The sequence below is a fragment of the Carcharodon carcharias genome, chromosome 11 (genome assembly GCF_017639515.1).
Source record: "Carcharodon carcharias isolate sCarCar2 chromosome 11, sCarCar2.pri, whole genome shotgun sequence".
Classification (NCBI taxonomy): Eukaryota; Metazoa; Chordata; class Chondrichthyes; order Lamniformes; family Lamnidae; genus Carcharodon; species Carcharodon carcharias.
In genome coordinates this window covers 18,995,390-19,016,269 of record NC_054477.1, presented here as the reverse complement: position 1 = coordinate 19,016,269, position 20,880 = coordinate 18,995,390, and the positions used below count along the sequence as shown (strand labels likewise).

The window sequence follows — 20,880 nt, the reverse complement described above, 5'->3', positions numbered from 1 at the left end:
TTGCTTCCGAGGACAATCACTGTGTGGCATATTTTAGGATCATGAATACCACAGAATATCTAGAGGACATGCACGTGGAAAGTTGTGCACTGACCACCAGCCTTTACTGATATGCTTATGAGAATATTGGCTTGGCTTGTGTAGGGCCAGTGGTCACTATTCCATCCTCTGCCGGGTTTGTATTTAAACATGGGCAGATGGGGATTCAGATGCAGTGGTTACCCTGTGGAAATATTTCTCTGCATTATTCTCTTGCCCATGATTTTGTATATCCTATTTCTAACTTCCAATAACTTATTTGGCACAATCTGTTGGCTCAGTGTTGTTTAATTTCTGTTGTAGTGGCTTTCAATCCTGTCTGATAATTTAGTGAGATTTGTGGCTTTACTTTTGGTGCCCTTCAAGTTCTGCAATATTCAAGTCTAACTCGAGGGCTTGGGCACAAAGCCCAGATATGCAGTATTGAGGGAACACAACGTTGTTGGTCTTTCGAATGAGATGTGACCAAAGGCCCAGTCTACCCCTTTGGCTAGGCGTAAAAGATTGTGGTACCATTTTTGAAGAGCAAGGGAGTTATCCTCTGTGTCCTAGCTAATATTTACCCTTCCATCTACGTCACACAAACAGATTATCTGGTCATTGTTACATTGCTGTTTATAGGAGCTTGCTGTGTGTAACTTGGCCGCTGTGTGTAACTTGGCCACTGCGTTTCCTACGTTCAAAAGTACTTCATTGGTTGTAAAGTGCTTTGAAATGTCTGGTGGACATGAAGATGCTATATCAATGCAAGTCGTCTTTCAAAGTTGTTTTCTTCTTTCTGTCACGGTCCTTAGTTTTGTGGCAATTGTTCACCCTCTCCGTCATGCACTCCAAGCTTACATTCTCCTCTTAATACTTGGGGGTCGTTTTCAGTGAAAAATAGTTTTGTGATACTCCCTCACCACAGATCACCAGGACTTAACAGTACATTGTCACTCAATCAGGCATTCCATTTTTTTGGGTGTTAAGCCACCTGTGCTTAAGTGTCCATTCCGTAGGTGGATCAGTTAGATTTCTCATGTTTTAGACCAGTTCAGTTGCTAGTCCATGGCTTAATAAACGTTCAAAGGATCATTACATTGTGAGCGCCTTCTGGCATTCCATTTAGCATGATAAAATCACATTTCAATATAGGTTAATTGTGATTAAGTCCTGACAAAAGTTAATCTCCCCCCCCCCCCCACGTTTTAAAAATAAATAAATACATTTTGGCACAAATTTTCATCTTCAATCTGAATAATTTCCTAAACAATTTTAGTATTAAAAATTGCCTCTTTTTAAAGTATAGCAATGATTTCAAAGATTTTTTTAACAGCCTTTTAAGGAGGTCCAGGCTTCCTGCTTCAAATGACTACAAAGCAGCAGCTGGACTTGTGCCAACCTCGGCTGCAGTATGGACAAGGTGTTGCTATAGTTCCTCGCACTGTTTGAAAACATTTGGTCCCTGAATGTAACCTGCATCCACTTGCAACAGTGGGTGTACCTACACCACATGGACTGCAGCGGTTCAAGAAGGCAGCTCACCACCACCTTCTCAAGGCCAATTAGGAATGGGCAATAAATGTTGGCCCAGCTAGTGACACCCACATCCCTTGAGTGAATTTTTAAAAATAGCCAGTGTCACTCGGAGTTCAGCCCTTAGCTGCAGCCGATCTCTCCTCACCCACCCATACACAGACAGGAAAAAGTCAGCACAAGTGCAACACATCACAGGAGCATGACGGCTACGTTTTAACTTCTCCAATGTTTCTCTAGAGCGTTCAAGAAATATTAACTGTCATTGATTTGATTGGATCCTACGTTGATCCTGCAGACCTATTTATTTATTTATTTATTTATCCATATGTCCTTTATATGTACACCAATCTGTGACTCGTGAATTTATACTACCCTGATCATCATATACAGAGATTTATTAGTGGCGCCAGGGATGACTGAATTCAGTTATACGGTGAGGTTACTAAAATTTGGATTGTTTTCCTTGGAGCAAAGGTGATCAAAATCATGAAGGGCTTTGTTAGAGTAAGTAAGGAGAAGCTGTTACCATTAGCAAAGGACTGTAACCAGAGGGTAGAGATTTAATTCGAAGATTGCTGAAAAGAGACATGTTGCCGAAGCTGTTTGTCTTGCACTGGGAAGCTATAAGCTCCTCAAGCTGCCCGGATAATTCAGAATGGTGCAAGACTTGAGCACATTCCTTTTGTTTGCAGAGAGCAGCTCTCTGCATCTGAGTGTATGTCACTTGGAGCAAGCAGAAATGAACCATGTTGGCTGACCGTGGATTGGCTACATGGCCTTCTTGCTATAAACTTCTATGATACTCAGTAGGACAGTTCCTGGCCCATCAGTGTGGCATTTTGTGTGGCGAGTGAGACAGGTTAGGGATAGTTTTGTGCAGCGGGCCCATGTCCATTCTGAACTGGAGTGAGATTGCGCAATCTTATTCAGGGAGGATGCTTATAGTCAGCACCTCCTGCCCCTGTGCCCATGTCCTCGCCTGCCTCCATTGATAGTGTGTTCCATTGCACCAGAGTTTAAAAAAAAAGTCCTCCTTAAATCCATTAGTTTTATTCCACGCTTTCAACTCAACGTTCTTCTGTGTATCTTTCAGTCCCACAATTCTGATCTCTTGCTTTTGCATCATTGACAGAGCCACAGCTGCTTTGGCACGACGTGTTCAAACATGTCCATGTGCCCGTCCATGTTCAAACATGTCCATGTGCCCGTCCATGTTCAAACATGTCCATGTGCCCGTCCATGTTCAAACATGTCCATGTGCCCGTCCATGTTCAAACATGTCCATGTGCCCGTCCATGTTCAAACATGTCCATGTGCCCGTCCATCCATGCAAGGACTTATGCAAAGGCTAACACTTCATTGCAGTACCATGAGAGTGCTGCGCTGTGTGCGTCATCATTTGGATGAGGCATTATTTAGCTTCTGTCTGCCCCCTCAGACCACAAGACACTGCAGAAGTAGGCCGTTCGGCCCATCGAGTCTGCTCTGTCATTCAATGGGACCGTGGCTGATCTGATCATCATCATTTCCACTTTCCTGCTTTTTCTCCATAACCCTCGATTCCCTTACTGATTTAATAATCTGCCTATCTCAGCCTTGAATGTACTTAATCACCCAGCCTCTATAGCCCTCTGTGGTAAAGAATTCCACAGGTTGGCTACCCTCCAAGAGAAGAAATTCCTCTTCATCTTTGTCTTCAATGGATGACCTCTTACTCTTGATTATGCCCTCTGGTCCTAGTCTCTCCAACAAGGAGAAACAACCTCTCAGCACCTAACCTGTCAAGCCTCCTAAGAATCTAATGTTTCAATCAGGTTACCTCTCATTCTTCTAAACCCCAATGAGTATAGGCCCAACCTGCTCAACCTCTCCTCATAGGAAAATCCCTCCATACTTGGGATCAACCTAGTGAACCTTCTCTGAACAGCCTCCAATGCCAGTATATCTTTCCTTCAGTATGGGGACCAAAACTGTTCACAGTATTCTCGCTGTGGTCTAACTAATGCCTTGTATAGTTTTAGCAAGATTTCCCTATTTATATACTCCATTCCCTCTGAAATAAAGGCCAACATTCCATTTGTCATCCCTATTACCTGCTGAACTTGTATGCTAGCTTTTTGTGATTCATTAACGAGACCCCCAGATCCCTCAGTGCTGCAGCTTTCTGCAGTCTTTCTCCATTTAAATAATATTCAGCTCCTCTATTCTTCCTGCCAAAGTGCATTACCTCACATTTTCCCACATAATATTCCATCTACTAAGTTTTTACCCACTCACTTAACCAGTCTATATCCCTCTATAGATTGTCATCCTTACCACTTGCCTTCCCACTTATTTTTGCCATCTGCAAACTTGTCAATTAGTACATTCACTTCCCTCATCCAAATCATTAATATATATTGTAAATAATTGTGGCCCCAGCATTGATCCCTGTGGCACTCCACTGGTTACAGGTTGCCATCCTGAAAATGCCCCCCCTTATCCCAATTCTGTCTTCTATTAGTTAACCAATCCTCTATCCCTGCTAATATACTGCTCCCATTAGTAGTCTTATGTGCAGTGCCTTATCAAATGCCTTTTGGAAATCTAAAAATATATTACATCTACCGATTCCCCTTTATCTATCCTACTTGTTACTTCCTCAAGAATTTTAATAAATTTGTCAGGCATGATTTCCCCTTCATGAAGCCATGCTGACTGTGCTTGATTATATTATGTATTTCTAAATGCTCTGCTATTACATCTTTTTATAATGGACTCTAACATTTTCCTGATGACAGATGTTAAGGAACTGGCCTATAGTTACCTGTTTTTTTTTGTCTCCCTCCCTTTTTGAATAAGGGTGGTACATTGGCAATTTCCCAACCCTCTGGGACTTTTCCACAATCTAAGGATTCTGCTAGTGCATCCATTATCTCTGTAGCTACTTCCTTTTAATATCCTAGGAAGCAACTCAAGAGGTCCAGGGGACTTATCAGCCTTTAGTCCATTAGTTTTCCTAGTATTTTTTTCTCTAATGATAGTGATAGTTATTTTATTTATTTCCTCCTTCCCCCCCTCCCTTTTGCCCCCTTGATTATTTAGTATTTTTGGAATGCTATCAGTGTCTTCTACCATGAAGACTGATGAAAAGTATTTATTCAACTCTTCTAAGTCCTGGTTCCCCCATTATTTCCCCAGCCTCATTGTCTAAGGGGCATATGCTCATTTTGATCTCTCTTCCTTATATATTTGAAGAAGCTCTTACTGTCCACTTTTATATTACTTGCTAGTTTACTTTAAAGTTTATTTTCTCCCTTTTTTTTTGGTCATCTTTTGTTGGTTTTTAAACCTTTCCCAATCCTCTGTCTTACCACTAATCTTTACCATATTGTATGTCTTTTCTTTTAATTTGATACTACCCTTAACTTCCTTTGGTTAACTATGGCTGGTTTATCCCCTTCCTAGAATCCTCCTTCCTCACTGGGATATATCCTTGTTGTGAGTCATGAACTATTTTCTTAAATGTCTGCCATTGTTCATCAACCGTCTTTTCTGCTAAAAACTCCTTTCCCAGCCCAGTCCAGTCAACCCTGCCCTCATTCCTTTGTAACTTTATAACTCCTTATTTAAGTTTCTGACCAAGTTTCTCTCACTCAAACTGATTACTAAATTCTACCATGTATCCAATCATGTTATGGTCACTGTTTCCTAGGGGACCTTTTACTCTGAGTTCATTTATTAAACCTGCTTCATTACACATTACCAGATCCAAAATAGCCTGATCCTTGGTTGAATCCACAACATATTGTTCTAGCAAACTGCCCTGAATACATTCTATGAATTGTTGCTTGTGGCTACCTCTACCAATTTGATTTTCCCAATCTACATGAAGGTTAAAGTCTTCCCATAATTAAAGTCACCCATGATTAATGTACAGTGTTTTGTTACATGCCCTCATTATCTCCCTGATTTATTCTCTCTCCTACAGTATAGCTACTATTAGGAGGCCTATAGACTACTCCCACGAGTGTCGTCTTCCCCTTGTTATTTCTTACCTCCACCCTTATGGATTCTACATCTTCTGATCCAAGATAATTTCTTGCTACCGTACTTATTCCATCTCATACTAATAACGCTATCCCACCACCCTTTCCTTCCTGCTTGTCCTTTTGAACAGTCACATATCCCTGAATATTTAGTTCCCAGCTTTGATCGCCTTGTAACCATGTCTCAGTAATGGCTACAAGATTTTACCCATTAATCTCTATTTGTGCTGTTAATTAATTTATTTTGTTCCGAACACTACGTGTATGTAAGAGTCATGAATTTTGCCGCCTTACCAATTTTTTTGCTCCTTTGACCCTATTTGCTGTTGTTTTATGTTTGTACACTCTGTCCCTTCCTGTCACACTCTGGGTATCATTACCTAAATAGCTGTCTTGTAATGTGGCCATATCCTTTTGCTTTGTAATTCTGTGTATCCCTCTCCAGAACCCGCTCCTGCTCTATTTAGTTTAAAGCCCTAGTTATTCGATTTGCCAGGACACTGGCCCCAGCACGGTTTAAGTGAAGCCTGTCCCGCCGGAACAGCTCCCTTCTACCCCAGCACTGGTGCCAGTGCCCCATGCAGTGGAACCCATTTCTCCCACACCAATCTTTGAGCCACGCCTTTCACTCCTTGCCTTTGTTTACCCTATGCCAGTTTGCACGTGGCTCGGTTAGTAATCCCAAGATTATTACCTTGGAGGTTCTGCTTTTTAATTTAGTTCCTAACTGTTCAAATTCTTTCAGCAGAACCTCCTTTCCAGTCCTATCAATGCCATTGCTTCCAATGTGGGCATGAAAACTTTTGACTTTGATTAAATTGCAAAGTGGTGATGATCGTCCATCATCTGAACTGGTTGTATTTTCAACTGTCTGCTTTATGCCAACGTGCAGTAGTTTCTATGTCGTGATGCAAAAGTCTCAATGTCACTCCACATCAGTGTAGAATTTAAGGAAATGCATTATTGAGTTATGGGCATCATCGGCAAGCCCAACATTTGTTCCCCATCTCTAGTTGCCTTGAGAAGGTGGTGGGGAGTTGCCTTGCACATTGATACAACTGAGGAGCTTGGTTCGGCCACTTCAGAGGAGGGTTTAGTCATATATAGGCTAAGCCAGGTAAAAGCGGCATGTTTCCTTCCCTGGAGTAGATTATCAAACTAGTTGGGTTTTTCTTTTGGTCAATCTGACAGCTTCTTGGTCACTTTAACTAACACCAGCTTTTTTATTTTTGAACTGAATTTGAGGTGTTAAACTGGTATTTTGTTACTCTTTTTCACGGAATGTGGGCATGGCTGGCCATGGGAGCAGTAATGAGATGAGTAAAGAAACAAAAGATGTGCCAGAAGAGGTGTGAATGGCAGGATAGCAACCGTCAGAATGAAAAGTAAGGGAAAAAGGAGAGAAACTAAAGAAAAAGATCAAACCAGCGGAGAGAAACAAAACAAAATAGAGGCAGAGGTTATGATCTAAAATGACTGAACTCAATGTTAAGTCCAGACAGCTATAAAGTGCTCAGTTGAAAGATGAGGTGCTTTTCCTCGAGCTTGTGTTGAGCGTCATTGGAACACTGCAGCAGGCCAAGGACAGAAATGTCAGAATGGGAGCAAGGTAGAGAATTAAAATGAAAGCTGATTAGAAGCTCAGGGTCATGCTCATGGGCTGAACAGAGGCGTTCTGCAAAGGGGTAGCACAGACGGCCTTTGGCCTCCCAATGGTGGTGTAAACAGGCCTTATACAGAACTTTGCAGCATGGGAACAGTCCATTTGACCCAAGTGGTCTGCGCCAATGTTTGCCCTCCACACAAACCTCCTCCCACTTTATTTCATCTAACAAAGGGTTTGTAGCCTGATTGTCTTGCTGGACTACTAATCCAGAGACTCAGACTAATACTGTGGAGACATAAGTTAAAATCCTAACATGGGAACTGGGGAATTTAATGTTGATATTAATTAATGGCAATTTAGTTAAATAAGCACTCTTGGGTGTACCTTACAGCACAAGGACTGTTGTGGTTCTAGAAGGTGTCTCACCACCAGCTTCTCGCGGGCAATTAGGGATGGGCAATAAATGCTGGCCTAGCCAGCAGCATACACAACTGGTGAATGAATAACAAAAAAGGCTTATTTTTGCTTTGTAACAGCCAGCACAGATTTGATGGGCTGCATGGCCTCCTTCTATGGTGCACTAATTTATAATTCAATGAACCCCAATAGCATGCCCCTCTATTCTTTCCTTACCTATGTATCTAGCTTCCCTTTAAATTCACTGGGCTACTTAATTATTGCGCATTTGAACACATGCAGGTGGCAAACCTGAGTGCAGCATAGTTCTACCAGAAAGTGATGTGTAAGTGTCTGATGAAGACAAGGTAAGCGGCCTTAATCCTTTGTGTTAGAACTCATCATAATCGGGTAAGTTGTTTTATGCAAAATTGTATGATTTTTCTTGCCTAGTTTCTGTCCCAGATGTTGGCAAGTGGTGGAACTCATTTAAAAACTAAAAGAAAGGTGGAAAATACTTAAAATGCTCACCAGCTTTGGCGTTTGTGGGGGGGGGGGGGGGTGCTGAGTGGGGGAAGACGAGCAAGTATTTTGTTTGCAGAAGCTTGTGTCTCTCTGTGCCTCTCTGTGCCTGTGCCTCTCTGTGCCTGTGTGTCTAATGCTGCTGGATAGACTTGCTATGTGTTTACAGCATTTTCAGTTTTTCTTTAATAAGCTATGCTGACTGGCACGACCATTCATCAGAACTTGAAGTTTGAATTTTTGTTCCCTCACCCCTCATTTCTAAGCCTAGGTCTGTTATTAGGTGCATCTTGTGGTGGAAGGGTTATTCAATTCTTCTTTAATTTGTCTTTATTCTAGTAGTAACAGACCAGGCATTTGTGACTCTGGCTACCAATGATGTTTACTGTCAGGGTGCCCTGGTACTCTGCCAATCTCTGAGACATCACAAGACCACAAGACGGATAGTTGCTCTATTTACACCGCAGGTCTCCAGCAATATGAGGTAAGGCTCTATTTTATTTGTATTAGATACTTAAAACTGTTCAATTTTCGCTCATCAATCATTTTACCATTGTTGGGTTCAGTGCCCTTGTTGGAGGATTTGTTTCCTTCTGGGTCATGTTGTCTTTTTTTTTTTGATTGCAAAACACCCTCTGAATTGCTTGTTTCTTTGCTTGTGTGTACACGATTGTGTTTTTATGGTCAGTCTGCTCTATTGCAACACCCCACATCCTGTGTGTGAAATGGAGCATCATGAATTTAATGCAAAGTCCATCTAGAGAAACTAGTTAACACCCAAAGAGGAATTAGTTGGGCGCTTTATGTAGAAGATAGACTACGACTGGAACCAAACTTCCTACATTAGAGGCAATGGATAATCTTTTTCGAAAGGTAATTCAATGCTCTGTTACTACAGAGGTGTTCTCGATTTAATTAATTCTTCGATTCCTTAGACTTGTTGGCCACCCCTCAATTTGACAACCTCTACTCAGGGTTGTGAATCCCTCGATTTGATAACCTCTACTCAGGGTTGTGAATCCCTCGATTTGATAACCTCTACTCAGGGTCGTGAGTTTCTGCCATGTATCTTCATGTGACTGAACAGGCCGATCCTCAAGCCACAGATCTTTGGGTACATAATACAATTTGGGAGTGCAGGGTTTGCTTCCTTTTCCTGCCTTCTCTGCCTCCTCATTAAGATGTTTTGGACTCTGTGTGTGATGCAGCTTGATGGACAAGTTGTCCCCATTTTGAATGATTGGTAGCGAGTTCCTCCTAGTCATTAATGCCAATGCTACCGTGCTTCAAGGAGAACTTAAGTGCCTTTCGAAGTGCTTTCTTTGTCCTCTCCTGGACCGCTGGCCATTTGAGAGTTGAGAAAACATGACCTGGTTTCGGACATCTGGACGAGTCCAGTCCATCGAAGTTTAAAATTTCGTCTGAATGCTTGTTGTGCTGGCTTCAGGAGAGGCATTAGCATTTGTTCTGCATTTGAGGTATATGGCAGAGGCGTTGCTGACTGAATTTCTGTAGTGCTCCACGTATCTTTGATATCTGGTCCAGGTTTCACTTCAGTACAGGAGTGTGGTGATGACAACTGTCCTGTACACCGTAACTTCTGTTTACTTGGAGAGCTCTTTGTTGTCAAACACTGGCTGCCGTAGTTTGTAGAAGGCTGAGCTGGCACAGCTGACTCAACGTTGGATCTCGTAGTCAATGGTGGCCATTTGAGAGAGGTATATGCCGTGGTGTGGGAAGGGCTCAACATATTCCAGAGTCTCTCCTTCAACGTACATGGGAGGCGGAGTATTTGGCTGACTGGGTATATGAGTTTTGTTTTGGCAACATTTAAGGACAGGCTGAGTTTCTTGTGTGCAGAATCAAAGCGAGCGAGAGTAGCTTGTAAATCTGGTGCAGAGTGGGTAATGACACTGCAGTCATCAGCAAACTGTAGATCACGGGCAGGATTTTCCTTTCGGTGGGTGGGCCCGGAAGCGGCTACGAAATGGACCACTGCCTGCGATTGGGCCTCAACCGCGATTTCATGCTGGCTGGCCAATTAATGGCCACCCAGCGTGAAAGGTGCGCTGAAAGACTCAGCGCTGCGGGAGCGAGTGGAGGGAGAGCGTGGAAGTCTGCGCATGCGCGGGGGACTGCGCCCCGACAGCTCCCTGAGGGAACGGAGCTGCCTCAGGGAGCTGAAGATTTGGACAAAGGAAAATAAAGCTTTAATAAATGAGATAAACTTGCCCCCACGTGTGACTCAGTCACATGAAGAGGGGCATGTTTAAAATGAAGTGGAAACATTTTTTGCATTTTTTTTACTTGCTCTCGGAAACCGTTTCGTAAAAAATGCAAAGGCCGCCTGGCCTATTCACCCGCCTGCCGACCAAACAATTGAATGGGCAGCGAAAAATAGAACTTTAAGTGCCTTTAGTAGGCCTTTTATTTGTTGGCGGGCTTGCGAGTGCCCACCGACTGAGAGATCACGAGAGTGCACGATGATGTTGAGACACTTGCCCGATGTCATTGCGCGTGATTTTACGCCAGATCAGATTGGGTACATGCCTGCCCGATGAACATAAAATCCTGCCCCGTGTATGTCTGTGGTAGTCAGTTTAATATTGGCATATGGTAGGCAACTGAGGTTAAAGAGTTTCCTATCTAGGCAGCACTTAATATAATATCAGAGGGCAATTGATCTTTGAGATGAATAGCCACAATCAAGTAGATTATAAATAGTATGGGGGCTACCGCACAGCCTTGCTTGACACTGGCGTTCTGCCTCTACTTCCACTAACACATGGTTGAACCTTAGGCTGGCATTAATTGGAACTATTTGTTCCAGACTAAAATCTTTAGTTTGATTGCAGCCCTGATTGATGAGATGCGCATCTTCCCACTTTTGTCTAAAGAGTCAGTGTGAGATGAATTTGGGCATGCTACCCAATCCTAGTAAAACAGCGCTTTGTGTTAAATCAATTTGCACTCTTAAGGATAAAATTATGAGGAGAGACTATGCAAACTAAGGCTGTAATCCCTGGAAATAAGGTTAAGGTGTGATTTGATGGAAGTTTTCAAAATATTAAGGGGAACAGGGTGGATAGAGGGAAACTATTTCTGCTGATTGGGGAATCGATGATTGGAGGAATTGTCTAAAAATTGGAGCCAGTTCTTTCAGGAGTGAAGTTAAGAAACATCTGTGTATACAAGGGGTGTTAAATGTCTGTCACTCTTCCGTAAACAAGGGTTGAAGCTACATCAATGGTTAGCAGAAATCTATCAATCTCAGATATACAATTAATTTAGTTTTAGGAGATATGAGGTGGGTTATGGAGTTGGGTCACAGATCAGCCATGGTCTCATTGAATGTTGGAACAGGGTCAAGTGGCCCACTCTTAATATCCCTATTCATTCTTGAAAGGTTGACTGAGATGAGGAACTTTTAAAGAGGCATTTGGATGCTATATTGTGTGGAAAGAGTAATTCTAGAATACTATAGATGAAAGCAGTACATTTTTTATATATAAAAAAAATGTGGTTGAACTTTGCTAACAGCTTGCTTGAAGGCCAAGTGGATAATCTCACTTCTTCCTGGTATACTACCCATAGCGCCCTGTAATCCAATTCCTTGTTTAATTCTTCATCAATATTGAGTAAATGATCAGAGGCATCTGTTGGGATGCTGTAGTTAACTTCCTCTGGGTTAGGGAAGGGAGGGGGCTAGCAAAAATGGCTAGTTTTACTGCTCACCCTGTGCATGCACTTTGCGACATGTCTCTGTGTTTGTGGCTGTTGGGTTAGGGTGGGAGCAGTCTCTGCTTTAAGCCATTCCTGGTTAAGTAGGCTGTTGATGCTCAGCTGGAAAGGTTGCTTGGCTTAGGTGAGGCATTTGAGGTTTTCCAATGTCCGTGGACATTTCTTCTTTACTAGGAAGGCTGGGGAGAATATTACAGAGGTTCTCCAAATATGAAGAGACAATGCCTAATTTCCAACCAAAATCAGTGCAAAAATGTTTTTTTTTTTAACTACTCTCTAGCCACTGGTGCGAAGTCAGTCCTTATTTGAGGAAACTGCCTGAGTACTCAGATTTTTTCGAAACTACACATTGTCAGGTATTGATGAGACTGGAGAAATCTGTGAACCTCAAATGGCTTGTGGGGGAGGGGTAGTGGGTGGAACACTACTGGATACTAATGGTCAAGTCTGACTTTTCACATGCCAGCAAACCTGGGTTAACAAGGGGCAGTATAACTGCACACAAGAGGTGGGTATCTAGGTGCTGCTACCGTCTGAGAAAATCCCATAGACTGCGGATTCAATATGTGGACCTTTCATTTCTGTTACTTTGCATGGACCGCTTGCTCCTCAACTTCTCAAGTCTTACGTCTTTGAAATGAGAGGGTTATACTGGAATGTGAAGCTCTAAAAAGTAAATGCTGTTGTTAGTTTGAATTGATTTGTCTTTGGTTTGTCACCTTGTTCCTACCTTGTTTTATCTTGTTACCGACTCTGCTCTGATTTTTCTCACATTAAGTTCAAAAATCAGTAGAAGCTGAAGATTTTGTGAAAGTATAGTGCTGAGGGCATGTACAGATTTTAGGAGGTCGTAAGAGGCCATTTGGCCCATTAAGTCCATGCCTGTGCTCCCATAGGCTTTCTTCTGTCCCCTCTCCCCAGCCTCGTGATGCTGAGGCTAATTAACTCTGGTGTGCTGGCTGAGATTAGCCAACTTTCTGCACAAACCCTGGACCTCCCTTGTCTTTATGCCTCAGTGCCGCTTCACATCCGTAAGTCACCAGGGAACTTGATCTTGCTGTTGAACGAAAAATTTTAATCTTATATGTTTACATATTTCTACAATATTAAGTGAGTCTCTGACTGAATTCACAAGTATGGCGTATGTCACGGTGCAATATTGCAAGGCCTTGTCATCTCTTTTCCTGCCCAGACACCCTGTTTCCATGTCAAAGTCTTAAAAAGAAGATCCAGGGTTGAGATGGCCATTCGACTCCTCAAACCAAATCTTTATTTTTCCTTCATTCTTTCATGGGATCGTTGGCAAGGCCAGCATTTGTTGCCCATCCCTATTTGCCCTTGAACTGACCTTGCTAGGTCATTTCAGAGGGCAAATAAGAGTCTGGAGTCACATGTAGGCCAGACCAGGTAAGGATGGCAGATTTCCTTCCCTAAAGAGCATTTGGGAACCAGATGGGTTTTTATAACAGTTGATTGTTTCATGGTCACCGTTACTGAGATTAGCTTTATATTCCAGATGTATGAGCTGAATTCCACCAGCTACCATGGTGGGATTTGAACCCGTGTCCCCAGACCATTAGCTTGGACCTCTATTACCAGTCCAGCAGTATTATCACTACGCCACCACCTCTCCCATAGATTAATTCTCCCTTCATGCATCTGATTATGTTTCCCTCGTTTTTCCCTCCCCTGACAATCAGACATGTTACCATCTTCAGTTCCGGGAACACAGAACAACCCCTGGGCACCTCGTTAAGATATTGTACAATGATCTACACAGTGGCTCTAGATTTTAATCTTTATATTTCCTGGAATATTTTGTCATAGAGTCAAGCTATATGAATGCCTGCTAATTCATCAGTTTTGATGGGAGGTAGTTCTGACATCTCATCCCTTCAAAGACATTGTGCAGACTGATTCTGATGAGCATGAAGGGGAAGAATAAACTGGGTGTTTTAAGCACGTAAAGAGAAAAAATGTGAAGTGGACCTGCAAATTGGTGCTTCAGGCTGGCCCAGATGCTGACCCAGAGATGCCAAGAGTTATCAGGAGCTGAGTAACATCGTATAATAGATTCACAACACTTCAGATTATGCCCTCTGATTGGTGGTGGTGCTAACTTCCATGCTGTTCTACAGAACTGCTTTCAATGGCATGTGTAATCTAGATTTTTGGAGCACTTCTGCATGATACTTCCCAGTATGAGGAATCCTGAAATGTTAGGTCTCTACAGTAGTGGACAAATGTTCTCTACCACAAAGTAGGAAGGCTCATTTGTTTCATGGAGAGCAGCAGGTGAAAGGAGGTAGCACTCCATTCTCAACACTACATTGAAACAACAGCATGGCACTGAATATCACCAATCTGCTTTGAAGCTTCTATCTTTGATTCCCCCCACCCTCTACCTTTTTCGTCCCATTTCCAAGTCAATATTTGCTTCTTGTTGATCCACTGCAATGCCAACGTTCACTGACTGCCTTTGCTTTTCCCTTGTACAAAATCCAGGCGTGTCCTTGAGCATCTATTTGATGAGGTCGTAGAGGTTAATGTCCTTGACAGCGGTGACTCTGCCCACTTGGCCCTGTTGACAAGACCGGAACTTGGTGTAACGTTTACCAAAATACACTGCTGGTGCCTCGTTCAGTATTCAAAGTGTGTGTTCATGGATGCTGATACTTTGGTGAGTTCTGGCTTTCCCTTGGTATGAAGTACAGCAGCACGGGGTGAGATGAGCTAATGGGGGGCAGGGAGGGAAAGAAGAAAGTAAAATTTGCATGATGTGTACTTTGGGCTAGTGTTGGTGCTAAAATTGAGAAGCTGGGGTCAAAGGAGAATGCCAATGCCCTGCACCCGGGCCATGTTGAAAAGAGGAACCCAATAAATGGAGTGAATAGCGAGGTGATAGCAAGCTGAGTTTTAAAGGAACGTGGATCATTGAGATAAACATTAATCCTTTTATGTTCCTTCCTCTTCCCCATTTCCTCAGGTGCAGTACACCAGAGGTTAGACTCTGGGTAAATCCACTTGCAGGCGTATCTATGGGAAATTAGAATGGAATTGAGCGCAGCTGCAGCCCTCTGAGATCAGGTCCTTTGGGCTGCTGCTGCTGCAGGTTGACAGTTTGATGGCTCTGATTGTTTTGCAAAAGTTCTGGAGAGTTTGCAGAGTTTGAATCGAAGATCTCACTTGGGCTTAATGTCTTTGGTCTTCCTCAGTCATTGAAGAGAGAGTCCCAGGGACAGGCCGTAGCTCCCAGATTTGGCTGGAGTGTCAAGCGCACGTTGCTAAAGGAGGTTAGGGTAGAGGGGAGGGGTACTGGGAATGCCCCGCTCATCTCATTGGAATGGCTATGATGGGTCAACAGGCATAGGCCTGGTGGGGTCCCTTGGGGAAACCCCAGGAAATGCTGGCAGGACACAGTGGGATGGATTCCTGAGGTAGGCCCTTTTCCCTGTATGTGGGAGCCATCGATTTCCCCTCCCCCAAGGCACAGATCAGGGGAATGCCTGATTTGGAAGGTTCAAAAGAGATAAGGGTCCAAGTAATAAAAAAAAAATCCTGGGAAACACAGCAGCGATGCAGGGTCGTCTAACTTTGTCCAACTTAGAACTAACTTCCCTTAGGCGCTCAGCTGAAAGGATGAATTATTTTAATCAGTTTCACATACACAGTAACCTCTCCAGTCTGGAAATCCAGTGTTCAGAAACACCAGTTATCCGGATATTTTTTGAGCAGGCTTGGGTTTGCAACATGCGGCATCATCTTAGTATGGTCATTTGGGAGCAGTAACATGGAAGATAACAATATTTGGATAAATAAAACAATTTTTATTATTGTTTTATGTTTCATTGCTGTTTTATGCCTCAGATAAAATATTTACATCCTACAGTGTTTTCCAGATCTCACTTGCGGTTAGATATCCTAACACCATTTTATAATCCAGAAAATTCCCAAATCCAGTTACGATGTGCTCCTAAACATACCGGACTGGAGAGGTTACAGCGTATTTTACTGGGAAATGCTTAAACCCCTGCAGTAAATGCACTGTGCAGTTACAAGTTAGTCACTTTTGAGCATCTAAACTGGAATGTCTGCTTCGAGCCTCTCACTCCCTCCCTCACTCTCTCTTTCTTTTTAATGTCACTTTACAGGTGTGTAATAACATTGATGACCTCTTTGAAAGAGAAGAGCTCTCTGCTGCCCCAGATCCTGGCTGGCCAGACTGCTTCAATACTGGGGTGTTCGTCTACAGGCCTTCCATTGAAACCTACAATCAGTTACTGCAGTTTGCCACTGAGAATGGTAGTTTTGATGGTAGGTCTAATCGCTGTCTCCTTCAGTCTCACTCATCTAGGCTTTCACACTGTTAAAGGGACAGGACATGGAGCGATGACCCCAGTCTGGCTGGCCCCAAGCAGCCTTTGAAGCATTGGGTCCCATTTCATGATAAGCATAACAAGTGAGGTTAATGGCGCCCGCTGTTATAACTGGGTAAATTGGACAGTAACCTTTGATATCTGCGGATGTGATTTAAACATGGAAATCCGTATGTTGCTGCCGTTGATGCCTTCTGCACAGATTGGAGGTTGCAGTCCTTGCTGAGAAGGTTTGCACAGAAAACAAATGCCCTGGTGTAAACTTGCTGCACTTGCCCATTGGTTCCTAACCATGCCTCATCTGAGTCAGAAGACGGTGTTCATGTCCCATTCCAGGGCTTGAGCACAAATGTCAAGGTTGACACTCCCAGCACTGCATTGAGGAAGTACTGCACCATTGGGGGTGTCACGTTAGGGGTTAGATGTTAAACTTAGGCCCCTCTGGCCTTTCGGGTGGATATAAAAGCACCCATGCCACTATTTTCGAAGAAAAGCAGGGAAATTAGCCCTGGTGTTCTGACTGACGTTTATCCCTCAGGCAACATCGCAAAAAACAGATTGGTCATTATCACAGTGAAAGCACTTCATTGGTTGTCAAGTGCTTTGAGACATCCAGGGGTTGTGAAAGGTGCTATACAAATGCAAGCCTGCCTGTCTTTTCTAACAATGGCTTAATATGATGGCGTTAGTGCACTCTGGAGTCAAACACCCCTGGCCCTGAAAAAGTTAATTTCCCAAGTGTGGAGCCTGATCCCTCAAACTTATGTTGCAGATTTTAAAAGTTTATTTTTATTTCTTCCATCAGTCTCTCTTATTTTTTTTCCCCTTAATCCCATTTATCTTTCCCAATCTTTATTTCACTTTCTGCATGTCATTTAAATCTAATTTATATTTCCTGATTTATGTTTCCCACTTTTAGACTGTGTGGCTCCGTGAGGATTCTTCACTCTGGTTGAAGAGCCTTGCTGTTTCTTGCCCTGTTCTCAGACGCTTTGCACAGGGTGCTGTGCTGAATCAGACACTGATTAGAGCAAGGGTCCGCTCTAATGCTATCCTTAATTTCTTTCGTTAGCCATTGTTGGGCTGCTTTTCCTATTGTGTTTTTGCGCCAGAAAGGAATATAACGGTTGCAATGCATACATTTTTTCCTTAAATATTAGCCATTGCCTATCCACCATCATGCTTTTTAATGAAGCCCCCCCCCACCACCATCTATCTTAGCTAACTCATGCCTCATACCTTCGTAGTTTCCTTTGTTTAGATTTAGGATCCTAGCTTCAGATCAGACTACTTCACTTTCCATCCTAATGAAGAATTTTATCATGTTATGGTCACTGTTCTGTCAAGGATCCTGCACAACAAGATTATTAATTAAGCTGTTTTCATTGCACAATAATTAATTAACCCCTTCTCACAGTTGCAGGGCTAGTGGTGATGCTCTGCAAGTTACCATTGTGACTTTTGTTTCTGGTGGTTTTTCAATAGCTTGGACGTTGCTTTTTGTCATAGAATTAAGCCTAGCATTAAGAATTTAGTTACAATTTTGGCTGTTCAGGTTTAGTTGGTGAATTCATTGCGGTGAGGAATGGCACAGCTTAGGTTTCTTATATTGGCAACAAGCATTGGATGCTGGATGCAGGGCAAAACTTCTGTGTGAAAGTGCTCACTAGAGGTAGGTGGTGGTGTGGTAATGTCACTGGGCTAGTATGCCGAGGTCCAGGCTAATGCTCTGGGTCTATGGGTTCAAATCCCAACACAGCAGCTGGTGGAATTTTAAATTAATTAATAAATTCATTTAATTAAAAAAAATCTGGAACTGAAAGCTAGAAAATAGTGTCCATGAAATTATCATCACTTGTTGTAAGACCCCATCTGGTTTTACTAAAGTTCTTTCTAGGGAAGGAAATCTGTTGTCCTCATGTGGTCTGGCCTACAGGTGACTCCAGATCCACAGCAGTGCGTTTGACTCTTTACTGTTCTCAAGGGCAATTAGGGGTGGGTAACAAATACTGGCAGTGACTCCCATGCCCTTTGAACATAGAAACATAGAAAATGAACGCACGATTGAATTTTAAAAATCCATTATGAGCCTCCTGTTTCCGACACTTCCATCGCTGGTCTGAAGGAGATGGCCAGTTCAAAGTTAAACTGTTGACTTTGTGCAATGGCTTTAGGCCTAGCTGAACAACTATCGTTTTGAAATAAAGGCAAAAAGTGCTGGAAATGCTCAGCAGGTCTTGTAGCAGAGAGAGAAAAACAGAGTTAATGTTTTGGGTCAATGGTCTTTTATCAGAAGTGGGAACGATTAGAGATGTAATAGGTTTTAAGCAAATGAAAGGGGGGAGGGTACGAAGGACAACAGAAGGGAAGGATTGTGATAGGATGGAAGGCAAGAGAGATTAAATGACAAAAGGGTTTCATGTGCAAAGTGAAAGGGGGTAGTAATGAGACAAGTAAAGCAACAAAAGAGGAGGTGTGAGGATAGAATGATGAAAAGCTGCTATCCAAAAGCAGAAAAAAGAGCACGAGAAAAGCCAAAACCAGCAAAGAGAGAGGAAGCCAAATGGGGCAGAGGTTCCCATCTAAAATTGTTGAACTTCATTTTGAGCCTGGAAGGCTGTTAAGTGCCCAGTTGAAAGATGAGCTGTTATTCCCTGAGCTGGTATTGAGTTTTATTGGAACACTGCAGGAGGTTGAAGACAGAGGTCAGAGTGGGAGCAGGGTAGAGAATTAAAATGGCTGGAAGCTCAGGGTCATGCATATGGACTGAGGTGGAGGTGTTCCGTGAAGTGGTTACCCAGGCAGTGCTTGGTCTCTCCGATATGAGACATATTTTGAGCAGCCAACGCACTACTTTACGAAATTGAAAGTACAGCTAAATCACCGTTTCACCCGGAAGGAGTGTTTGTGGCCCCTGTCCGGTGAGAAGGGAGGAGGTAAAAGGGCAGATGTTGCACTTCCTATGCTTGAATGGAAAGGTGCTGTGGGAAGGGCAAGGTATGTTGGGTGTGACTGAGGGGTAGACCAGGGTATTGTGGAGGAAACGGTCCCCTTGGTGGGCTGAAAGGTAGATGTGTTTGTTGACGACATGCAGGAGGTGGCAGAAATGGCGGAGGATGATAAGGCGAATACTGAGACTGGTGGGGCAGAAGGTGAGGAGGGGAGGGAGGGGAAGGGGAAGGGGTGAGAGCAATAGTGTGTGCAGTGGAATGGACGTGGTTGAGGGCCCTGTTAGCCTGGGCGAAGGATGATTTTTGAACCTATCCAGAATTATTGTCTCAAGGGTTTAATCTGCGTACTTTAGTAAAACCGAGAATAGAAAGACAGCTTTACTGTGCTGTTGCTATGGTGCACTGTCATAACACTGTTATCTAGGAGCTGGATTGAGAATTGATGTGAAATGAAAGTTTCAGCCTTGGCTCACTGGTAGCAGTCTTGCCTCTGAGTCAGAAGGTTGTGGGTTCAAGTCCCACTCCAGAGACTTGAACACACTAATCTAGGCTGACATTTCAGCTCAGTACTGAACGAGTGCTGCATTGGCAGAGGTATCAAATTTCAGATGAGGTATTAAAAAGAGGCAACATCTTGGGGCTGGATTACACAACGCTATTTGAAGAAAAGCATATCCTGGCCAATATCTAAAACTGATTACCTGGTCAGTTATTTCATTCCTGCAGTGGACGTGTGAATTGGGTATGGGAGTTTCATACATTGTAACAGTTTTTAAAGTACTTCATTGGCTGTTGAGTGCTTTGGAATGGCTTGGGGCTGTGAAAGGTGCTATATAAATGCAGATCCTCCTTTATTGTGTAATCCTTATGCCATATGGTTGTTCCTAACTTGTCCTCGCATTTGAATACTGGTGGTTTCTCATGATGTTGTCCATTGTAAGTGAGAATATTTATAAGCAGAAGTGTTATACTATGTGTTCCGCCTTGATAAAGAACCTCATTGCGATTTAAAAGCAGGGTTTTCTTAACGCCCAAGTATACCACATCCAATGCATTTTCTTCCATCCATTCTATTGGTCATCACTTTATCTTCGTTACACAGGAGCATCAAGAGATTTGGAACTGGGGGTGTGTAAATGGAATTAAGAGCAAGATCAGCTGTGATCTAATTGAACGACTGAGCCAGCTAGAGGGGCTGAGTGGCCAAGCTGACTAGAGAGGCTGAATGACTGACTATTATGTTCCTCAAAGAAGTCTTAGATTTACCCTGATCCTCCTTTCTGAAACCTGTAGGCTGTGTCCGATGACTTTTTTTTCTTCTTGTAGATATTTTAAAAACTTCACCTTTTTTAATGATTCTAATTTTTTGACCAGGGAATAATGTAAAAGGGAGGGAAAAAAATTCCACCACTGTTCCAGTATTATTCTATATTTTGTTAATGGATATTCTAGAAATGCATTTCTTTTTACCTCGCTGTTGTTTGCTCCAGTGGCAGCTTTCATGTCTTTTTCCTTTGTTCTGTACATTTAGGAGGAGACCAAGGCTTGTTGAATAGCTTCTTCAGTAGCTGGGCTACAAAGGATATCCACAAGCACCTACCATTCATCTACAACCTCAGCGGCATTGCCATATATAGCTACCTCCCTGCCTTCAAGCAGTAAGTGTGACCTTATCTATCATTATGTTAAGCAAGGCAACATTT

The 20,880-nt window shown here is 42.9% G+C and overlaps 1 protein-coding gene across 4 annotated transcripts in view; it reads left to right on the top strand.

The window, feature by feature from the left end:
• gyg2 (glycogenin 2) overlaps positions 1 to 20,880 on the top strand; it is a 123,182-nt gene that overhangs the window by 33,138 nt on the left and 69,164 nt on the right. For 3 of the 4 annotated variants that reach the window (XM_041199355.1, XM_041199354.1, XM_041199353.1), the window contains exons 2-5: positions 8,449 to 8,593; positions 14,356 to 14,530; positions 16,002 to 16,164; positions 20,709 to 20,835. In XM_041199355.1, the coding sequence (XP_041055289.1) occupies positions 8,449 to 8,593; positions 14,356 to 14,530; positions 16,002 to 16,164; positions 20,709 to 20,835 (610 nt within the window). The remainder of the gene's footprint in view (positions 1 to 8,448; positions 8,594 to 14,355; positions 14,531 to 16,001; positions 16,165 to 20,708; positions 20,836 to 20,880) is intronic. The other variant, XM_041199356.1, reaches the window with a different exon arrangement.